At 36.3% G+C, this 22,443-nt stretch overlaps 1 protein-coding gene across 1 annotated transcript in view; it reads left to right on the top strand.

Moving 5' to 3' along the window:
* The first annotated feature begins 9,173 nt into the window (after nt 1-9,173).
* The window catches only part of LOC106868414 (E3 ubiquitin-protein ligase TRIM9), a 66,275-nt gene continuing 53,005 nt past the window's right edge, over nt 9,174-22,443 (top strand). The window contains exon 1 of the mRNA XM_014913658.3: nt 9,174-10,443. Within this exon, the coding sequence (XP_014769144.1) occupies nt 9,616-10,443 (828 nt within the window). The 5' untranslated portion in view covers nt 9,174-9,615. The remainder of the gene's footprint in view (nt 10,444-22,443) is intronic.

Below are 22,443 nucleotides of genomic sequence, written 5' to 3' on the forward strand. Positions count from 1 at the left end.
TTCCAATTATCACTACAGTTTCAGCCTGTTACACTTGAAATTGTCCAAAATTAGTAGGTCCTAAAAATCTAAACTAAGCGCATTAAATTTTTGGAAGAAAGCGGGCAGATATGTACGACAACATGGACAGAGAAAATGGAGAAAATGTTACACAATTACAAATACAAACAACAAGGAAAACAGGTGTCTTTCGACTAAAATGACAAGGTAAGTTAAGCTGGCATGTGAAGTGGAAGCCTTATGACAACAAACATAGATGAAAGTCAGGAGACAGGAAAATAAGGTGTTGTGCAAGCAGCAGTCAGGCCAAGAAAGAAAGATCATGCTTGGCCAAGCACCGGTCATGTGGGAGGAACAGAGAGAGGTAGGGAGCAGAGGGATTGAAGAATTAGAGAAGGAACTAAAGAGAGAGAGAGGGGGGAAAGGAACAAGGAAGATAACAGAGGAAAGTAGAGAAATTAAATTACTTGTTTCAGTCATTTCGACTGTGGCCATGCTGGAGCACCGCTTTTAGTCAAGCAAATCGACCCCAGGACTTATTCTTTGTAAGCCTAGTACTTATTCTATCGGTCTATTTTGCCGAACTGCTAAGTTACGAGGACGTAAACACACCAGCATCGGTTGTCAAGTGATGTTGGGGGGGACAAACACAGACATATAAACATACACACATACACACACACATATATATATATACATACATATATACGACGGACTTTCAGTTTCCGTCTACCAAATCCACTCACAAGGCTTTGGTCGGCCCGAGGCTATAGTAGAAGACACTTGCCCAAGGTGCCACTCAGTGGGACTGAACCCGGAACCATGTGGTTCGTAAGCAAGCTGCTTACCACACAGCCACTCCTTACATTTACAAGAAGAATGGTGACAGTGATTTTGAAGATGCATCAAACAGTTTCACAAAGGCTAGCTGACTGGAACTTCGAAGTCACTGTCACAACCCTTCATGTAAAAGAATAATAACCACAGATACATATGTGTATGTTTGTTTGTTTATTTATTTTAGAAGTTTAACTGTACACAAGATAGATTTTTTTTTTACTTCCTTTACCTTTTATGCTCCATTTAAAACTAGATAAATATTTTGATTCATTTGCAATTAGTTTTTTTTTTTTTTGATTAACACTTATCCTACTTTGGTCTTACTTCGTCTTCCTGTCAGAAGACTTGATATCTTCCCCTTAATTTATATTATTTTACATGGAGTTAGCTATGACACTTTACTTACTTTAACCTAAATATTTTTCCCTCATTTTTCTCGAGTCATTTTTCAGGAATTTTCCTTTATATATACATGTTTTGAATAAAATTCTTCTGTTAGTCATAGAAGAGTTAAACATTAATTAGTTTCTAATTTGGTTAAGGTGGTAAGCTGGCAGAATTGTTGGCATGTTGGGCGAAATGCTTTGCACCAGCTCTTAATGTTTTGAGTTCAAATTCCACTGAGGTCAACTTCACATTTCATCCTTTCAAGATCATTATATTAAGTACCAGTTGATCACTGGGATCAATGTAATCAACTAATCCTCTCCCTAAAATTGCTAGCTTCGTGCCAAAATTAGAAAGATTTTGATTACATCTAATATGAACTTTTCAAGCAAATAACATCTTCTTATGCTAAGCTTTTGAAGTACTAATATTAAAGGGAAGTTAATATAAAATAGACCTATAAACCATCCGGTGACAACATTCTCTTATTTATTTATTATTCTAAAGAAGCTCAGCAGTTTATTGGAGAGAGCTAAAAATGTTAGGTGAAGATATAAAACTTTGAAATATTGTAGCATTGCTTAGCATTTTGGTAAGCTAACAAAAATTTATATTTTCGATTTTAAATACAAGGTAATTTCTGAAGAAGCCATACTTTATAAAAGAAATATTGCAAACATTAAATATGCCTAGATAGCTTTCACTAAAGCAGGAGTACCCCTTGACCCTTGCATTTAGGAGAACTGTCTCAAATTTGAAACCACCCACTGACAAAGTTCTATAAAAACTTATAGAAGAGAAATGATAAGGAAAAAATGGCAGTAGTTGACCAATTCCACCCATCCCCCACTTCTGACAAAAATGAAGGATTTTTGTTAAACTAAAAGCTTTTAAGGTAAAGTGGAATTGGTGCATTATTATTAAAATTTAGCAATTACAGTATAGAAAAACCGTTTTTAGACATCAAAAACACAAAAACTGTCAAATTCACTTTCTCTATACAACTTGGTCACTTTCACAGCAATGGAATTGTGCTAAAAATTTTAGCATCTCAAGAAATATAAGAAAAGTGGTGAATTTTACAGTTTTTTTGTGTGTTTTTAATGAGTAAAAATAGCTTATCTGTGATATGATTGTTTCATAGTCTCTGATAAATCCACCTGCCAAACTAGTACAATTCCATAATTTTAATATTTACTTAGTCTCAAACATTAGAATTAGCATTTGCAAATGTTAAATGATATTCGAGGGGGCGGGGGTCTTTTTTGTTCTGTTTTCATTTTGCATTCTGTATTCCAAGCCAACAATTCATAATAAAGGTATAATTTCATTTTATCGTAATTTCACTGCTTAAGTATGTATGTGGGGGTTGTGTATTCATCATCATCATCATTATCATTATCAAATGTCCATTTTCCATGCTGGCATGGGTTGGACGCTTTGACATGATCCAGTGAGCTGCAGGATGATACCAAGTTACAATGTCCACTTTGGTATGATATCTACAATCACTTTACAGAGTTTACCAGATGTTTTATTCATGTCACAGCGTTAATGAGGTCACCAAGTGTATGTACATGTGTGTGTGTGTGTGTGTGTGTGTGTGTGTGTATGGGAGAATTTACGAAAAAAACAACAGACAAAGACAGGTGGTGTAAACAACAAATGGATGTATTAGTTTAACGCTCGGATGTATTAGTTTAACGCTCGGGAATAGAGAAGGTCTTTGACGTTTCAAGCTACGCTCTTCAACTGAAAGGAACACAGAAAGAAAAAAGGAGAGAAACAAGGAGAAAAAAAATATAAATGTAGTGGTCAGCGATCTATCAACAAAAAAATTCACACCATATATATATCTATATATGTATATATATATATATGGTGTGTATTTTTTTGTTTCCTTGTTTTGACATTGTGTGTTGTAAATGAATGTCTTTGAATGTCTTTTATTTCCAATATTCTGTGAGAACATGTTTGGCCATGACCAAATATTACCTTGCTTGAAAACAGGTAAGGGTTGGCAACAGGAAGGACAGCTGGCTTCAGAAAATCTGCCTCAATAAACTCTTGTATATAAAGAATGGTATGAATGTATAAAGAATGTATAAATATTAATATTTCCCAGCATAACAAATAATAAAAATAATGTTATGCTCTCAATTTTGCAAAAACTTTCACTTCTGATAGACAAGTTTTAATTCCCTATGCAGTAGCAGCAGTATGGAGGCATGTGCTGTAACAGCATATCCCTGCATCTCTCCGTTTGTTGGTGACTCCCTACTCCTGGTGGATGATGCCTCTGTACCATTCAGGTGACAATCCTCCAACCCATGGGTCTGTGTGGGTATTCATTGTTGTTGCGGGTTTTCTGAGGTCGGAGTGCAAATCCTATCTCAACCTCTTTTAATCATCTTTTACAACATGCAGAGGAAATACTGTGTTTATTCTTTGACATACCTCTCCCCTCATTGTAGTAGAGCAACATGAAATGAAGTGTTTTGCTCAAGAACACAACATGCCACTTGGTTTGGGAATTGAACCCACAATCTGGTGATCATAAATGCAATGCCTTAACCACTGAACCATGTGCCTTTATTATTTCCTATAGGGATTAGGAATTCAAGCTTCCAATCAGTTTCAAAAAAGCCAAGAAGAAACAATAATTGAATGTATTTCTGAACAATGGTTCCTGACCTAAACTTGGAATTATGGAAATTTCATAGAAGATAATGTCAGAGAAAATGCTGAGACATTAAGTTAGCATAAAACATCAACAAAGAAGTGCTAAAAGAAATGAAATAGTTTTTTTTTTTATTCATCTTCCTGTAAAGTAGCTGCACACATCATCAGTGATGTTTCCTGGAATCATCAGGTGTCTCAAGTCTTCAACATCAAACACCCACACTCAGGTAATCCAGCCAGGATTGATCAAGCTCCAACTTGTATCCCACCAGCACAACTACTAAGAGCATTGCCCCTTTCCAGGATTCACACCTTCTGGATTCACACCTTCTGCTTCACATCCACCTTGAGGCAACCTACCTCTGATTCTTGGTTACAGGAATTTTCACTGTAAACATTTTTGATGTAGGAAACTTCACAGTGAAAAAAAATAAATTGCAAAAAAAAAAAGAAAAAAAAAAAGATTAGCTGTTTCTTTAAAATGGTAACTTCATCAACTAACCTACTAAGTAGAGAAAGGTAATTTCTTTACAATGAGTTATCAAGTTTACAGTTTGCTTGTGTAGCTCCTTTGTGGTGAAACTTTCTATGGTAAATTTTCCCCCAGCAAAAATATTTACAGTGAATTTTCCAGACACATTGCTGCCTCCATTGTCAACCTGATGGCCTTCTGCCTACTGGCCCCTACGATACTGAGTATGTTGGAGGCCCTGCAGAGGAACTAGCCTGCAAACCCACTGCATCTCGCCTTGATGGGATCACAACTTGCTTGCCACCCATTGCGTTGACATAGCTAAGAGTTTCAAATGAGAGGAAAAAAAAACCAAACATATCAACCAGTGAAAGTTAGAAATATACAAACATTTACACTGAACAGAGGAATGTATGTTCTGAAGACTGATTTGCACTAATAAACTGAGAAACCTGTCTAGTGCCTGGAAAGAAGCTTAATAAGTGTAAGTGAATGAAGCATTAAACAGCTGTAAAAGAAGAAGAATGAAGAAAACTCTCAAAAGGCATTTTATACACTATATTACAAAAGATTATAACACCAGTAGTGGTTTCATATCTCTTGTATTTTACTTGTTTCAGTCATTGGACTGTGGCCATGTTGGGCCGAGTACATATTTATAATCTGGTATTTATTCTACCGGCTTCTTTTGCTAAACTGTTATCTTAAGGGAATGTAAACAAACCAACACTGGTTGTCAAGTAGTGGGCTGAGGGGATAAACACAAAGATATGCACACACAATACACAAATATATATATATATATATATATATAAATTTAAGGAATGGAGAAAACGCATGTTATAATTGCATACTTTATTCCTACATATGTTTCAAAGGATTACAACTTGTGTGATCCATAGGGATCTGTGATATTAAAATTGTAATATCACAGATCCCTATGGATCACACAGGTTGTAATCCTTTGAAACATATGTAGGAATAAAGTATGCAATTATAACATGCGTTTTCTCCATTCCTTAAATTTTTAAATATACTCAAATACCCAAAATTTCAAGGAGTTCCTGCCTTAAAAACAGGAACTACAACACAGTTATTTTGTGTTCTTTGTTACATTGATTTCTATTAACCCATTTATTCTATCCGAAGAATTTTTATTCATTAAGATAGAAGAAATACATATAATTATATATATATATACATATATATATATATATATATAAAACCTTCTGTTAAAATAGTCAACCTTATGAATGTTAATTTAAAATTTACTAATATAGGCACAGGAGTGGCTGTGTAGTAAGTAGTTTGCTTACCAACCACATGGGCAAGTGTCTTCTACTATAGCCTCGGGCTGACCAAAGCTTTGTGAGTGGATTTGGTAGATGGAAACTGAAAGAAGCCTGTCATATATATATATGTGTATATATAGATGTATATCTATATGTGTGTATATGCCTGTGTTTGTCCCCCCACCATCACTTGACAACCAATGTTGGTGTGCTTATGTCCCTGTAACTTAGCAGTTTGGCAAAAGAGACTGATAGAATAAGTACTAGGCTTACAAAGAATAAGTCCTGGGGTTGACTTGTTCAACTAAAGGCATGCTCCAGCATGGCTGAAGTCAAATGACTGAAACAAATAAAAGAATTAACTAACCATACTGACCATACATTCAAACATACATGCATATATACATACATACAAACATAAATTTCAGTATATACATATGAAGTGCATTCAAAAAGAACCTGACTTTATTTTTACCTACCAAAACTACTGCTGCATGGTCAAAATCCCTTGGGTGAGAGATGATGCATCCTCTCTGCACACGCATGAAAATTTTCAAGTCAGTATGCCATGTCAGTTTTGAGCTTCTATGTCTAGAATGCAGACATACAGTGTGGACTAGTCAGGTTTTCATTTTCATACAAGATGACCAAATGCATCAAGCAGAGACCACAAACCCATATTTCATCATCAGTGATGATGATCTTCATGAAATCTGGATCATGGTTTGCACAGTTCAGCATGTCCTGAGTAATTTCCATGCAGAGTTGCTTCTGCTGCTCTACCAACATCTTAGGATTGCATTTCACTACAAGTGCATGCACCATTTGTGCATGTTCTCATTGCATGCATAAATCCTCCATCAAAATAGAATGCTCTGATCCTGTGCTTATCCCTACTTTGTGAGCAATTTCTTGGATTGTTACATGTGAGTCTTCTATGATAATTCACCAGACCTTTTCAATCGGTTCCTTGTTTCGGCTTGTAGATGGCCTGCCCGAGTATGCCTCACTCTCCACTGAGGTGTGGCCATGTTTGAAACAGTTGTACCACTCCTTGATCTGAGTATTGCCTATGGCATCATCACCAAAAACCTGCTGAATCTTCCTGATGTTTTCAGCTTGAGTATCACCAAGCTTTGGGTAAAACTTGATGCATTCAGTGAAAACAAAATTCTGACAAGCACATATTACATGTCTGTAATCTATGCATAACAACCAGGAACTGATGCCGCCTACTGGTGCAAAGATTTTTATGCATACACAGGAAGTGTGGTGTGATCTCTCACCCAAAGGATTCTGGTCATGTAGCATTAGTTTTGTCTGGGAAAAATAAAGTCAGATATTTCTTGAATGCACCTAATACATATGCAACTAGTTAGATAGACTAATAGATATTTGTATATATCATCATCATCGTTTAACGTCCGCCTTCCATGCTAGCATCGGTTGGACGATTTGGCTGAGTACTGGCAAACCAGATGGCTACACCAGGCTCCAATCTGATTTGGCAGAGTTTCTACAGCTAGATGCCCTTCCTAACGCCAACTACTCCGAGAGTGTAGTGGGTGCTTTTACGTGCCATCAGCACGAAGGCCAGTCAAGCAGTACTGGCAACGGCCACGCTCAAAATGGTGTATTTTACGTGCCACCTGCACAAGAACCAGTCCAGCGGCACTGGCAACGACCTTGCTTGAACGTTTTTTCATGTACCACCAGCACAAGTACTAGTAAGGTGATGCTGGTAACGATCACGCTCAAATGGTGCTATTTACGTGCCACTTGACAGCTGTTCTGGCAATGATCATGCTCAGGCAGTGCTCTTAGCACTCCACTGGTACAGGTGCCATCATGATTTCGATTTCACTTGCCCCAACATGTCTTCACAAGCCGAGATTAGTGTCCAATAAAGGAGAGGTTGGCATGGGTGACAGTCTCTATGTATATACATAGGCATATTTTTATATACATATATAAATGTGTGTATATGCATATATATACAAACACACACAAACTCCTATTTATGTAAAAACAAAGTGGAGCTAGTTGTATACATCATTTTCATCATTATCATTTTAACATTTTCTTTTCCATGCTTGCATATGATGGACAAGGTTTATTGAGTCAAATTTTCTGACTGGATGCCCTTCCTGTCACCAACGCCTATCTTTTTCCAAGTAAGGCAATATCTTCCCATGACCAGACATATTTGTGAAGAATATTGGAAATGAATGACACAGCTTGTATGACAATGACACTCATTTACAACTATCATGCAATGTCAAGACATTCACACATATACACTTAGATCCATCCATACATACATACATACATACATGTCGTTCAGAAGCTTGCTTCCCAAACCATATGGCTATAAGTTCAGTCCCACTGCATGACACCTTGGGCAAGTGCTTTCTATTATGGCCCAAGACCATAGTAGAAAACACTTGCCCAAAGTGTCATGTAGTGGGACTGAACTCATAACTATATGGTTTGGGAAGCAGGCTTCTTAACGACAGCCACAGAGCACTAGAGTTTCACATATATAATACAGCGAATGGGAAAACTTTGACGTATTGAGATCATTCGAGCAATTAGTATACAAAAACTCCCGTGGGATTTAAAATTTAGAAAGAAAGGCAAGGGAGGTAAGTCAACTCAACTTTAATCTGCATTGTCAATATTAGAGGGATGTAGGCCGACGGCTTGTTGGGAGAAGTTGGAGAGACCCTTGGGTTAAACATTTTGTTTGTCTTGCGGATCAAAATGAATGGAAAATAAAACTATAAACATACACACCTATAGGAACAGCTTTTTCAATTTCTTTTCGCTTTACATGGCACCTGTTGTTATGAGGAATAGTTATCATAGACATCTCCCCCACCACTACTGGTCTTCGATAAAACATTTCAATCAAATGATTTTATTGAATCATGACGTTTGGCACTTTACAATACAACCACAGTCGTAACCACTGATTTAATATATTATTTGTTTTTATTTATCGTCAGAGATTATTGTTAAAACCAACACTTTTTAAATGAAAAAAAAAAATTCATCAACATAAAAAGTACGAAATACTTGATAAATATTTCTTTTCTTATTATTGGAAACAGATGCAAAGTCATTGAAAAAATATGTATTTCAAGTAGATTGATCTTTTCTTTTGTGTGATTAAGGAAATTTTCGTACACCTATTTCCATATTCACTTGAAAATGATGTTAATGTGACATTTTTGACTAAACTTTGTCAACAATTTCATAAAATTCTCACACCTATTTATGTAGTATTTTATAACTGATAAACGATTGGAATAACGCCTTTTATTATTTTATCATCAGCGCTAAATAATACAATACCTGTTCATAGAAGTGTGCGCGCGCGCGCGTTTGTACAAACTACTTTATTTTTTTTATTTTGATGTTGCTTGGCAACTCTTAAATCAAACCCACAGTTGTCTACCCTTGGTTTACATTACCGCCTCCCCTTAATCCCCTCCCCCGCCGCACCTCAACAACTCTTGCCAGCATCTTTCTTCTTTTGGGCTTCCTGCCTCTCACAATCTGCTATCCTGCATCTATATTATCTTCTGACTTGAAATTATTAGCTTCATTTTATCTTACATGTTTACTCCTGCTGTCTCTTACAAAAGCCAAGCAGGTAAGTACCTGCGATGTGTGGTTGGTACAGTTAGTACTTGTATTACTTTAATCAAGGTATCCAGGATTACTACTACCGCTACTGACGTTCATTTACCATCATTGTTGTTATTTTTTGGATAATCTTACCAAATAACTTAAAGCTCGCCACTCATGATTTTTGAAGAGTTACATTTTTAAAGCAGCTTTCTTCATTTATTGTTGGCGACGTTAATTAATGTCAATGTCGCACTGACTAAAATATCTTCTAATATATATATAAACATCTTGTGATTAATCACCAAAATGGAAGAAGAACTAAAATGCCCCGTGTGTTCGAGGTATTTCTGCAATCCAGTCCTGTTGCCGTGTTTCCATTCTCTGTGTATGGTGTGTGCTGTACAAATTCAAGAACTTCTACCACCGTTTGGACAACAGTCTGGGGGAAATTGTGGAAACAGTAATAGTAATAGTACTGTTGGTGTTCTAGATGAAGCGGGAGCTGTTTCTGTTGGATCAGAACAAGACCTTCCCGACATAGACAAGCTTAGTATTGTCAGCGAAACTGACAGCGGTGTGATCTGTAACAGTAGACCAAACAGCTACATAGGATCTCTTGGGTTTGGAAATATATTTTCCCAAGCTTCATCCGGAACCCTTTTCAGTATCCGATGTCCAGTTTGTAAGAAGATAATATATTTAGATGAACATGGAGTACAGGCTTTACCGAAAAGCAGTATACTGGAATCAATCATCGAAAAGTTTGGATGCGGCTCCGAGGAACAAAGTACGGAAGACTCTGATTTAATTAAATGTCAGCTTTGTGAACAAGATAGCAATGATGCATCATGTATGTGCGAACAGTGCGAGGTGTTTTATTGCGATTCTTGTCGAGAAAGATGCCATCCATTTAGGGGTCCGCTTGCTAAACATAAACTTGTGAGCCCTTGTCAAGGCCAAATGCTTTTAAAGAAAAACAAAACAAAAGAATCCAAATGCCAAGAACATGTTGACGAACAGCTGAGTATGTTCTGTCAGCTCTGTAAGGTTCCAGTTTGTTATGTATGTGCCCAGGAAGGGAGACACATTAACCACGATGTCCAAGCACTAGGTGTTATGTGTAAAACTCAAAAAGTAAGTTATCTTCTGTATTGTTGTTGTGGTTGTTATTGTTACGGGGCATAATTATTTTAAAAAATAGTATTATGAAAGATTTAAAATTATTTTTAATGTCTTTTTATTGTGATTTATACGTCATCTCTCTTTTCCCCCTCTCTCTCTCTCTCTCTGTATGTATCATAATTTCGTCCAAACTGCAGTATACTTACATCTCATGTTGTAAGATCGAAACATGTTGCTATTAGTAAAAACATTATTTAAAATATATATAATTCTCGGCAGTTTAACGATTTGGGCTCTTTTCCTTTTTGTGGGTAGCTACAAGTGATATACTAATCGTGATATACTAAGTGCGTGTGTATGTGTATTTGTGTAAAATAAACGCCTTTACACGAAACTACGCCCCTGAGTCACTACTTAGCTTCTCAACTGATATATATATGTATACATGCATATATATATATATATATATATATATATACATGTACGTACGTGTGTGTATGTATGTATATGTATCTAATTTAGTCCTAAATGTAAATATTTACACATACATTATGCACGTAATATATGATTCATGTAGGGAAGCATATCTCCCCCTCCTCCTCCTCTCTCTCTATGTATGTGTGTATATATATCCATAGATATGGGTGGGGGTTTACATTGGCGATATATATAATTAATATATTTATATCATTTATATGTATATAATTTATGAATATATGTATATACATATGCTTCTCTCTCCCCCTCGCTCTCTCTCTCTCTCTCTCTCTCTCTCTCTCTATATATATATATATATATATATATATATATACACACACACACATACGCATAGAAAAAAGACAGGTAATTACATATATATATATATATATATATATATATATATAATTAACGCATGAGCTGCCAAATCAATATCATAATTACTCAATCGTTTCCTGAGTCTCTAACCGTATGGCAATTTGGTAAATTATTTCCTGTTTTGGCAAACGAATCATCATCAGTATTATTATCATCCCCCCTCCTCCACTCTAAGAAAACTCATTAATGATAATTTTACCATAATTATTCACGCTAGAATAAAAGCAAAAAAAAAAAAAAAGAAGCAAACTACATTTTATTTTTATTCTATCATGAACGTCACATTTAATGTTTTTACTGTAGATATATATGAGGTGTTGGTTTGTTCCATTGAGTCTGCCTATGGACATATTTGGTAAAAATTACCTGGTGTATATCTCCAGGGGTATTACTGGCTGTCATACATAAAAACCAATCAGCTCTTAGTTTCCTTTTATTATATTAGACATATTTATATTTATTTCTTCCTTGCTTCATCTTGTTGCTCCTCATATACAGTGAGAACCACAGAAATATTTTACGTCAGGTGTAATAAAACGAAATACATTAATTAACTTCAATTTCTATTTATATTTCCTCGGAACCATTTTTTTACCCCCTCTCCCCTTTATTTTACTGTTCCCTAAGTATAAACTTTTATTGTATATTTTTTCTTTTGGTGTGTTATATTTAATTTCTGAGTATATAGCACTTATATTCTGTGATTTATTAAAAGAGACAAATTTATCTTGAAATGAAATGGATTCGTCTTTAATATTTTCGCGAACCTGTATTTCTGTTTGCATCGACTACTACCTGGCAACACCTTTTTGGAACTGGTTCTCCCTATCATTTTTACAACCTATATAACTCACTGCCAAATATTCGCTTAATCGAGCAACTTGTTGAAAAAATTGCATTTTCCGCTGATGTCACATTCATTAAAGACATTTTACTGCAACTTTCAATTCCCGCATTGGTTATATTAAATTATCATTTTCCCCGATCTTCCTTCAACTTTAACTCAACTTATAATCGGCCCCAAAATGTTTAAGTTCTCTCTAACCTTCTTATTAGAGACATTAGAGCATTCCTTTCTCCCCAGAGGATATTCCTCATCTCAGTTTTACCTATAATATCCAATAGCTTAGCCGCCCTCCCGTCTCTGTCTGTCTCGACTGACAAGCACCAGTTGCCACCATTCCTTACCAACACTTCGCCTCCTCACTTTGCTTATTTGAGGTTTATTTTATTTGACAACATTAAAGTTGGCGAAATGCTTTTTCGTAGATACAAACTAGCTATATTACATGCACACACACATACACACACACACACACATATATATATATATACGTACACCGCGCACACACAAATACACCCAACACGTGTGTGTACACATATATATATATATATATATATATATATATATATATATATACGCGCGCGCACTCACAGACAGACACTCGCAGAAAGTGAGTGAGAGAGTGGGGCAGTACCTTTCTCGTAATTAAAAATCCTTTTACATGGCTGATAAAAAAAAAAAAATACTGTTTACCTGGAAAATTTATTGCTTTGAAAAACTTGAACATATGTGGTGGTATGGGGGAAGGGCTGGGGGGGGGGGGGCGATTGTCAGTTCGTTGAGGCGTAATGTTATTATTTCCAAATATATTTGACATGATGTGACTGACTTGGTTCTATTTAAGGTGTGTGTATGTGGCTCCCACACTCACATAAAGCAAACTTATTTCTGAAGTCTATGATATTAATGGAGAGAATGGTGATGGATTTAGAAATGGGAACTTTTGGTTTTCACCATGGACGCTCTGTTAAGATTGCAGAAAAGCTTCATCACTTTTTTTTTTATAATTTTCGTTTTAACTTCCTTCTGTTAATCTGCTACTCTTATTTTGGAACTATGAAGATTGATTTTAAAACATGTTATGTTTTGTTCGTGTGCAGTGAAGTATTTCACATGAAATTAATTGCATGACTGAACATAAATATTCATTTAATATTTTATTTCTTTACTCTCTTGATGTCATTTTAAATTCGGTCTCCCCCAAAAGAAAGAGAATCTTTGCTTTCATTCCAACAGTTGCATCTGAATGTCAAAGTTTTTGATGCTCGGTTGAGCAAACCAAATAATTGATTTATTTTGTAGACAAATGAGCAGACTTCATATTTCCATGGCTTTATTTGTATGGCAATTTTTTCTCCAAAAAATTCTTTGAGGCTTTAGATTTGGCTTGTTTTAATACATTTTCAGCTTGATTTCATTGTCAAATTACATAAATGCAAGGAAATAACAACTAGGAAAAAATTTTAAAATATTTTGTTCAATTTATTTTTCTTCATGGCTTTTAGCTTTATACCATTTAGGAAATATTTTATTAGCCTAATCCTGTTATTTTTCAAATGAACAAAAGAAAAATTGGATTTTTTAAATCAAAAATTCTACTTTTTTCACTTTAATCAGATATAGTACCAAACAAAAAATATAGGATTAATCAAATATTTTTTTTTATAAATTGCCATTTATTTTTTCTAATACACTTATCTCTATTTATGTAATTGATACCATCACAGAAAATACATCAAAATATTTATTTGAGGCATATAAAGAAATTTTAGATGAAGCAACTAAGTGAAAAATTAACATATCAGACCAAAAAGAGTATATTTTAGGATGTAATTTATGATTGTCACTCTACTGAGTCTTTGACTTGGTTCTAAATGATTCCCTACTACTTTAAGATGTGGTTAATTATTTTCTGTGAATCTAAAACTTCACCTCCTCCTCTTGTATTTCCTGATAAACACTGAGTCAGAATATAAATTAATTTCCTGCGTTCTGCTCTGTAACACATTTGGATACCAAAACCAGGGACTCCACCCAAGATAGGTACTAAAATTGGATTATCTATTTGTGTGTGTTCTCTTCCATTTTTAATTATTTGAAATTATATATATATATATATATATATATATATATACATGCATGTGTATGTATGTATGTATGTATGTATGGGCCATAGCTGAGAGTAACACTGGTCCCACGGATCACTTCCAACAAAAGTACAAATATAAATGGCAAGTACTAGAAGGGCTTCATGGAACAGCACAGCCTTGGTTTTGCTAATACAAGATTTCAGAACCATAAACTTTGCCTCTAAATATACAGCCATCCCTGTCACAGTGTTGTTCAACTAAGCTACATCTTAGCTAGAAAGAAGTGGATTAATAACATGAAAAATTCACATTTATACAACTCTTTGAATGTGTTGAATCTGACCACAGAATTGTTTCATGCAAATGCCAGATAAATTACTGCAAAGGACTAGCCAGAGATCCTACAAAACAAATCAACCAGGGGAAAAGTATCAGGTGATGCTAACTGATGTAAAGAATTTTCAATTGCTATACACAACATGTTCATGAGGAGGCAGCAAAAGAGCTCAGCTGAGCCAATGGTACGTATAACATTAATGCTAAGCAGAAGAATCCTAGGCGACCAACAGTCAACATCACCAAGTTCTATCGAGAAACTGACTGTAATGCATCCATAGGGGCAGCATTCATGGTTGTATAATCAGATAATGAAAGATTTACTGTGACTCAATCTCCCAATTCATAATAGAAATGGATAGCAACAGAGAGTCATGAGAATCCATGTAAGGAGTGCAACTGAATGATGATAATAAACTGGTTCATAATCCCTGTGACAGACTTGGAGACAAGAATTGTAGTGCTGTATATGACACCCTAAACTACCAACGCATATAGCACTGGAATTACTCTCAAAGAAGAGAAAGAAGACACTAATCATTGTTTCCAATGGCCAGAGAGGATTTGAAGAAAGCAGCCTAGAAACTTCAATCTAGGTCCACTACAAATACTGAAAAGAACATAGATTCATCCAAAATAGAATTTGATGAAGCATACAAAGAAACTCTAGAGGCACACATTAAGTTCAAATATGAAGTTGACTAACTCCACAGTGAGAACAAGCACACTGCCGCTTGGGCAACTCTAATGAAAATACCAATAAGAGAACTTCTTAAGTAATCCATGTTATGGGAGAACCATTGACCAGCATTTAGAGGCCTGGTTTCAGCACTTTAGATTGCTACTTAGTCACACAGTTATGTGACTCCAACTTTAACAGGAATCCTTTCTTCAACTATAAATTAGCAGACAGCCTACTGATCCAGATTGGCCCATCCACTACTATTAAGAAACAACAAGACCCCAATATCCTTGAGAATTCTGCATCCTAAGTTGGTCTCTCTCAATGCAAAGGAAACTGAATATATGACCATCACTGAGAAGGAAACCTATCTGCCAATTTGTTCTAGTGATAATAGACATCTCAATGAGTTTAGTGACTACAAATTCTTTGGATCCTTGATCTGGAAATCGACTGTTTCAAATTATTTTGCAAAAGTCAACATGACTGATATCTTCAAGGCATTCATTGCTGTGGAGTCAAAACCTGAACTACAAAGAAGGAGCTTGAAGATCACCTTGATGGTATGTGAATGAGGTTTTTCATGAAGGCTCAAAACACCTCATTGCATGAGCACATGATAAAAAAGGTCTATAGATATATTCCCTCAATCTCTACTATTGTTGTTTAATGCAAGTTAGCCATTTTTTGCTACTGCTGTCATGCTGAGCAACAAGCCATAGCAGATGTTGTATTTTATAGACTTTCCCATGCTAATAGGGGACAAAGGTGGCTCAAGTACATTGATATTGGCAGAGACACAAAATATAAAACTGATACTCCACAAAAACTAGTGGAGGACAAAGAATCTTGGCACCATTGGAAAATGCTTCTGAGTTGCAACCAGTTTAAGATGTGTATGAGTGTATACACACACACGCACACATATATATATATATATAAGATGTTTAAGCATATATATAATACAGGGGAACAATTTTGAGTGTAACTTTAGACTAAAATTGGCTTGCTTATTTTAAAACTACAGTCAGTTTTCTTCTGTCACATCATTCAGTGAGCACAATTGTAGAGTTTGTCCTTAAGTAATAGGGCTGCTCAGTTGCTTTAATTATATTATTGATAATTATCAATATATATATATATATATATATATATATATATAATAATATAATTATGTGTGTGCGTTGCAATATATGTATCATTCTACAAAACATAGAATATATAGTAAGATACAAGAGAAAATGATAAGGGGTGTATAAAGTCATAAATAACAGAAATAGTTCAATGAAATTTTATTTAACAATAAAAAAATTGAAATATCAAGACAAATTGTTTCATAACTTAAGAACATGTAGATAATTTATATTATTATATTTAATAATAAATAAATTACTTACTTCATTTAATTTCAGTTTGTTGTTGATGTTATTATTATTTTTATTATTAATATTAATATTTTCTGTATTTTTATGATCTTTTATTTTTCTAGATTTTTAGTTTTAAATATATTGCTTTTCTTTTATTGTACTAACAATATCTACTAGTTGCTTTCTAATTATATTACTAAAATTCCCTTCCATTTATTAGACAATCGTCTTATTATTTTATATCAATTTTACTTTTATTGTCTTCCATAATCGTTTAAATATTGACTTTGTGTTCTTGAAATGTTACATCAAGAATTTAGTATTTAACAAAGATTTTCTTTCACCTGAGGATGTAGCTTAAATTCAGCTTTATTTTGAAAGATTTTTTGCAGTTTACACTAATGCAGACATGTAAGTAATTTATTGTCAAATATAAATTATCTACATGTTTAAGTTACAAAACAATTTGTCATGATATTCAAATTTTATTATTGTTAAGCAAAATTTCATCAAAATATTTCTCTGTCATTTATGACTTTCTATTTAAATGTGTGTGTGTGTGATGTTAATGATGACGATGATATATATATATATATATATATATATGTAAAAATATGTGACATTTATTCAGTAGCCATGATAAAACTCCGAGTTTCGGATACCGGGGTGGGAACCCACGCCAACATCTCTTCAGTTCCTTTTCAATGGCCGGATAACCGAAGAGATGCTGGCGTGGGTTCCTACCCCGGCATCCAAAACTCGCAGTTTTATCATGGCTACCGAATAAGTGTCACATATTTTTACAGATAAATTCCTCTATTTACATAATATCGAGGTCTCTTTCTTTCTTTTGTTGTCCTTTCTATCCATGTATATATATATATATATATATATATATATATATATATATATATAATTATCATCATCATCATCATCATCATCGTTTAGCGTCTGTTTTTCTATGCTGGCATGGACAGTTCAACAGGAGCTGGCCAGCTGAAGAGCTGTCCAGTCTCCAATTGTCACTTATGGCATTGTTTCTATAGCTGGATGCCCTTCCTAATGCTGACTGCGTTACAGAATGTATTGGTTGTTCTTTATGCGGCACTGACATCTATAAAGGACAAACCTGTATGTGTGGATAACAGCAGTTTTGCTTATCTTGACGTGCCTTCTCAAGTACAGCAAATCAGCATAACTTCCAGTCCCTTGTCATTTCCTTAATGAGGTCCAGTGTCCAAAGACCACTTCATCCCACATCTTCCTGAATCTAGTTTGTTTTTGTATCAAGTTATATATAAGAACAATTTAACATTAAACTGTAGGATTACTCAATACATTTTACTAGAGTATATATTTATTAATTTTACAACAAAAAGTCGATAGTGACTTCAAAATTTCAACTTGCTTCCCTTTGCCAAACCATGATTTACTTTGCTTCTCTCTGGCTTTATATAGTGTTTGGCAGGTTGTATTTATGGAGTAATATGAATGATAATGATATTTAGGTATAGTGCAGGTAGACACGGAAAGCAGTTGTATAGAAAATCGGGAGTAAAAGAGAATAGGAGAAAAGCTTGCATTCACATGGTGAAGATTGATAGAAAGGTATTGTGAAGATATTTATTATGATTTGATATAGAAATCTTATACATAACGACTATCATAAACTGAATATGACACATCTGTTATTTTACTTCCTGCCTGACTTAACCCTAAACAATAAAAAGTTAAGTCAGCATGTATAACAGTAAGTCGTTGAAGTTAATTGTGAAAGTCGGAAAAGTATAACAAGCATTCACATAAGTTCCATCTGCTGTAATAAGTCATCCGCAGTGTGTTCATGTTGGTGGTATATAATCACAAGTGTCCAAAATCACCATAGCCGATATTTTAATCCATGGAGTAACCAATGTTTAGGTTGTTTCTTGTATTAGATGATCTGTGTATTACATGCAAAATGTTTGATAATAATGATGAAATTACTTGATTTTTCTGTTATGAAATGTCGGAGATAAGCATGAGCAGGGATACTGATTGGCAGGAAGACAAAAGTGCAAATACAAGAAATAAACAAAAATGGGATTTCGGTACAGGATACATTTCATGACTCTACCATGATGCTACCATGTAGGTGAAGTCATCATTTATAATAGGACGTGCTGTTATACATGTTGCCTTTGCCTGCATGACTGCATCACAGGCTTTAATTGTATATGTGTGTTTGATGGTGTCAAGAGGTACTATTTGGCTACATGATGTGATGGCCTATATGTTTTTTTATGTGCACAATGAGTACAACAATGAATTTAGTGCGCAATCAGGAATTCACGTAGGCTCACCTCTCAGTCCCCTCCTATTTACAATTGACTCCCAAGCCAGAGCATAGAAGTTTAAGACTGACTGTCTGCAGAAACTCCTCTATGCTGATGACACTGTTCTTGTGGCTAAATCTAGTAGAATTATAAAAAAAATTCCAAGTATGGAAGCAAAACCTGCAATCAAAGAGTCGAGCATTTTAATTTAATAACTGATGAGATGCCGGAGCAGACTTCAGCCCCGGTATCCGAAACTCTGAGTTTTATTATGACAACCAACTAATTGTCACATATTATACTTATATACATATATATATATATATATATATATATATATATATATATGCAGGGGTGGATGCTCTGAAAGTGTAGCTGCTAGAATAAGAATAGCCTGGGCAAGGTTCAGAGAACTCCTACCTCTGCTGGTGACAAAGGGCCTCTCGCTCAGACTAAATGGTAGACTGTATGATGCATGTATGCGAACTGCCATGCTACATGGCAGTGAAACATGGGCTGTGACTGCTGAGGACATGCGTAAGCTTACAAGGAATGAAGCCAGTATTCTCTGCTGGATGTGTAATGCCAGTGTGCATACACGACAGAGTGTAAGCATCCTGAGAGAAAAGTTGGATTTAAGAAGCATCAGATGTGGTGTGCAAGAGAGACGACTGCACTGGTATGGTCATGTGTTGCGAGTGGATGAGGACACACCTTAGCAGTTGAGGGAACCTGTGGAAGAGGTAGACCCAGGAAAACTTGGGATGAGGTGGTGAAGCACAACTTTCGAACATTGGACTTTACTGAGGCAATGACTAGTGACTGGGACCTTTGGAGATATGCTGTGCTTGAGAAGACCCAACAAGCCAAGTGAGACCATAGCCCATGGCCTGTGCCAGTGGATGTAACCAGCCCATTTATGAATACCCCTCATTCATTGGACAATAAACCTTGCTTGTGAAGACCTATTGAGGCAAGTGAAATCAAAATCAAAATTGCTGACGTTGTCGACGACAGTACCGCCTGATTGGCACTCATGCCAGTGGAACATTAAAAGCACATCCAAATGTGGGGTGTAACAGGGCCACTTATGAGTACCCCTCATTCATTGGAGAATGAACTTTGCTTGCGAAGACCTATTGAGGCAAGTGTAAAGAAACCAAAATCGCTGATGTGGCCGATGACAGTACTGCCTGATTGGCACTTATGCCAGTGGAACGTTAAAAGCACATCTGAGCGTGATCATTGCCAGGGCCACGGATTGACTCCTGTGCCGGTGACACGTGAAAAGCACCATTCGTGCATGATCGCTGCCAGTGTTGCCTTACTGGCACATGTACCAGTGGCACGTGAAAAGCAACATTCGAGCATGGTCGTTGCCAGTGCCACCGCACTGGCTCCCATGCAGGTAGCACATAAAAACACTGTTTGAACGTGAGCGTGGTCGTTGCCAGAACCACCTGATTGGCCCTCGTGCCGGTGGCATGTAAAAAGCACCCACTACACTCTCGGAGTGGTTAGCGTTAGGAAGGGCATCCAGCTGTAGAAGTCTTGCCAGACCAGATTGAGCCTGGTGCACCCTCTGGTTCACCAGTCCTCAGTCAAACCGTCCAACCCATGCCAGCATGGAAAGCGGACGTTAAATGATAATGATGATGATGCATATATATATATATATATATATATATATATATATACATACATACATACATGTATATTTAGTACATTATTTCTGCAAATACAACACACATTTTTTGCAGTCTTCATCTGCGTAAACTAATTAATTAATTATTGATTCGTTTGTCAAAGTCTTTTGCCACACAACTTTGGCCTTCTGAACTGATCTACTTTTACCTTTGTTTTCTTCCTTTTGTGCCTGGTATTTATATGTATTTAAAAACGTGTGTGTGTATGTATGCATGAATTTATGTACGTACATATCTATGTACATATATATGTATGTATGTGTGTTGTAATTGGACTGGTTGTACTGTATGTGCATGTGATTTTGTTTCTGCTTTATTTTTTACCAATTCCTGGAAATGGTAAAAAAATAAATCATCATCATCATCATCGTTTAATGTCCGCTTTCCATGCTAGCATGGGTTGGACGATTTGACTGAGGACTGGTGAAACCAGATGGCTACACCAGGCTCCAATCTGATTTGGCAGAGTTTCTACAGCTGTATGCCCTTCCTAACGCCAACCACTCAGAGAGTGTAGTGGGTGCTTTTACGTGTCACCCGCACGAAGGCCAGTCAGGCGGTACTGGCAACGGCCACGCTCAAAATGGTGTATTTTATGTGCCACCCGCACAAGAGCCAGTCCAGGAGCACTGGCAACGATCTCGCTCGAAAATCCTACGAAGGCCAGTCAGGCGGTACTGGCAGCAGCCACGCTCAAAATGGTGTATTTTATGTTCCACCCGCACAAGAGCCAGTCCAGGAGCACTGGCAACGATCTCGCTCGAAAATCCTACGAAGGCCAGTCAGGCGGTACTGGCAACGGCCACGCTCAAAATGGTGTATTTTATGTGCCACCCGCACAAGAGCCAGTCCAGGAGCACTGGCAACGATCTCGCTCGAAAATCCTACGAAGGCCAGTCAGGCGGTACTGGCAGCAGCCACGCTCAAAATGGTGTATTTTATGTTCCACCCGCACAAGTGCCAATCCAGGGGCACTGGCAACGAATTCTACGAAGGCCAGTCAGGCAGTAAAACAGAAACAAAATCACACACACATACAGTACAACCAGAAAACATTACTGCTAATGGTGGTGCCCAGCATGGCCATAGCCCCTGCCAGAAATCAATTACAAAAATGTGTATGTATGGTTCTTCAGATTTGTTTTAAAAATTTTCCCTTGCAGAAATGAAGCTTGTCACCCAAAGTGGCAAGGCTCTTCTCTTTAAGTCTAAACAGCTCTTGGCATTTGTGGTTACCTGAATTGGCTGATGGATACATTATATGTGCGTGTGTTTGTGTGCACTAATTTATTCCATACGTATGTGTAATTATGTTCAAATGTTCAACCAGGAACCTCAAATGCTTTATATATAATTTTCAGTTACTCCAACTTATTGTATCTGGAGAATGCAAATCAATCAGCCCTATTCTTCTTGGAGAAACCAAATATTTCTAAATTTCTGTGCTGATGTATTGTTACACAGCCCAGTGTGCCTGTTGTTGTTAGCACGACGTCGAGGGTTCCAGTTGATCCGATCAACGGAACAGCCTGCTCGTGAAATTAACGTGCAAGTGGCTGAGCACTCCACGGACACGTGTACCCTTAACGTAGTTCTCGGGGAGATTCAGCGTGACACAGTGCGACAAGGTTGACCCTTTGAATTACAGGCACAACAGGAACAGGAAGTAAGAGTGAGAGAAAGTGGTGGAAGAGTACTGCAGGGTTCGCCACCATCCCCTGCCAGAGCCTCGTGGAGCTTTAGGTGTTTTCGCTCAATAAACACTCACAACGCCCGGTCTGGGAATCGAAACCGTGATCCTATGACCACAAGTCCAC

The sequence above is a fragment of the Octopus bimaculoides genome, chromosome 11, assembly GCF_046866305.1.
Source record: "Octopus bimaculoides isolate indiv1 chromosome 11, ASM4686630v1, whole genome shotgun sequence".
NCBI lineage: Eukaryota > Metazoa > Mollusca > Cephalopoda > Octopoda > Octopodidae > Octopus > Octopus bimaculoides.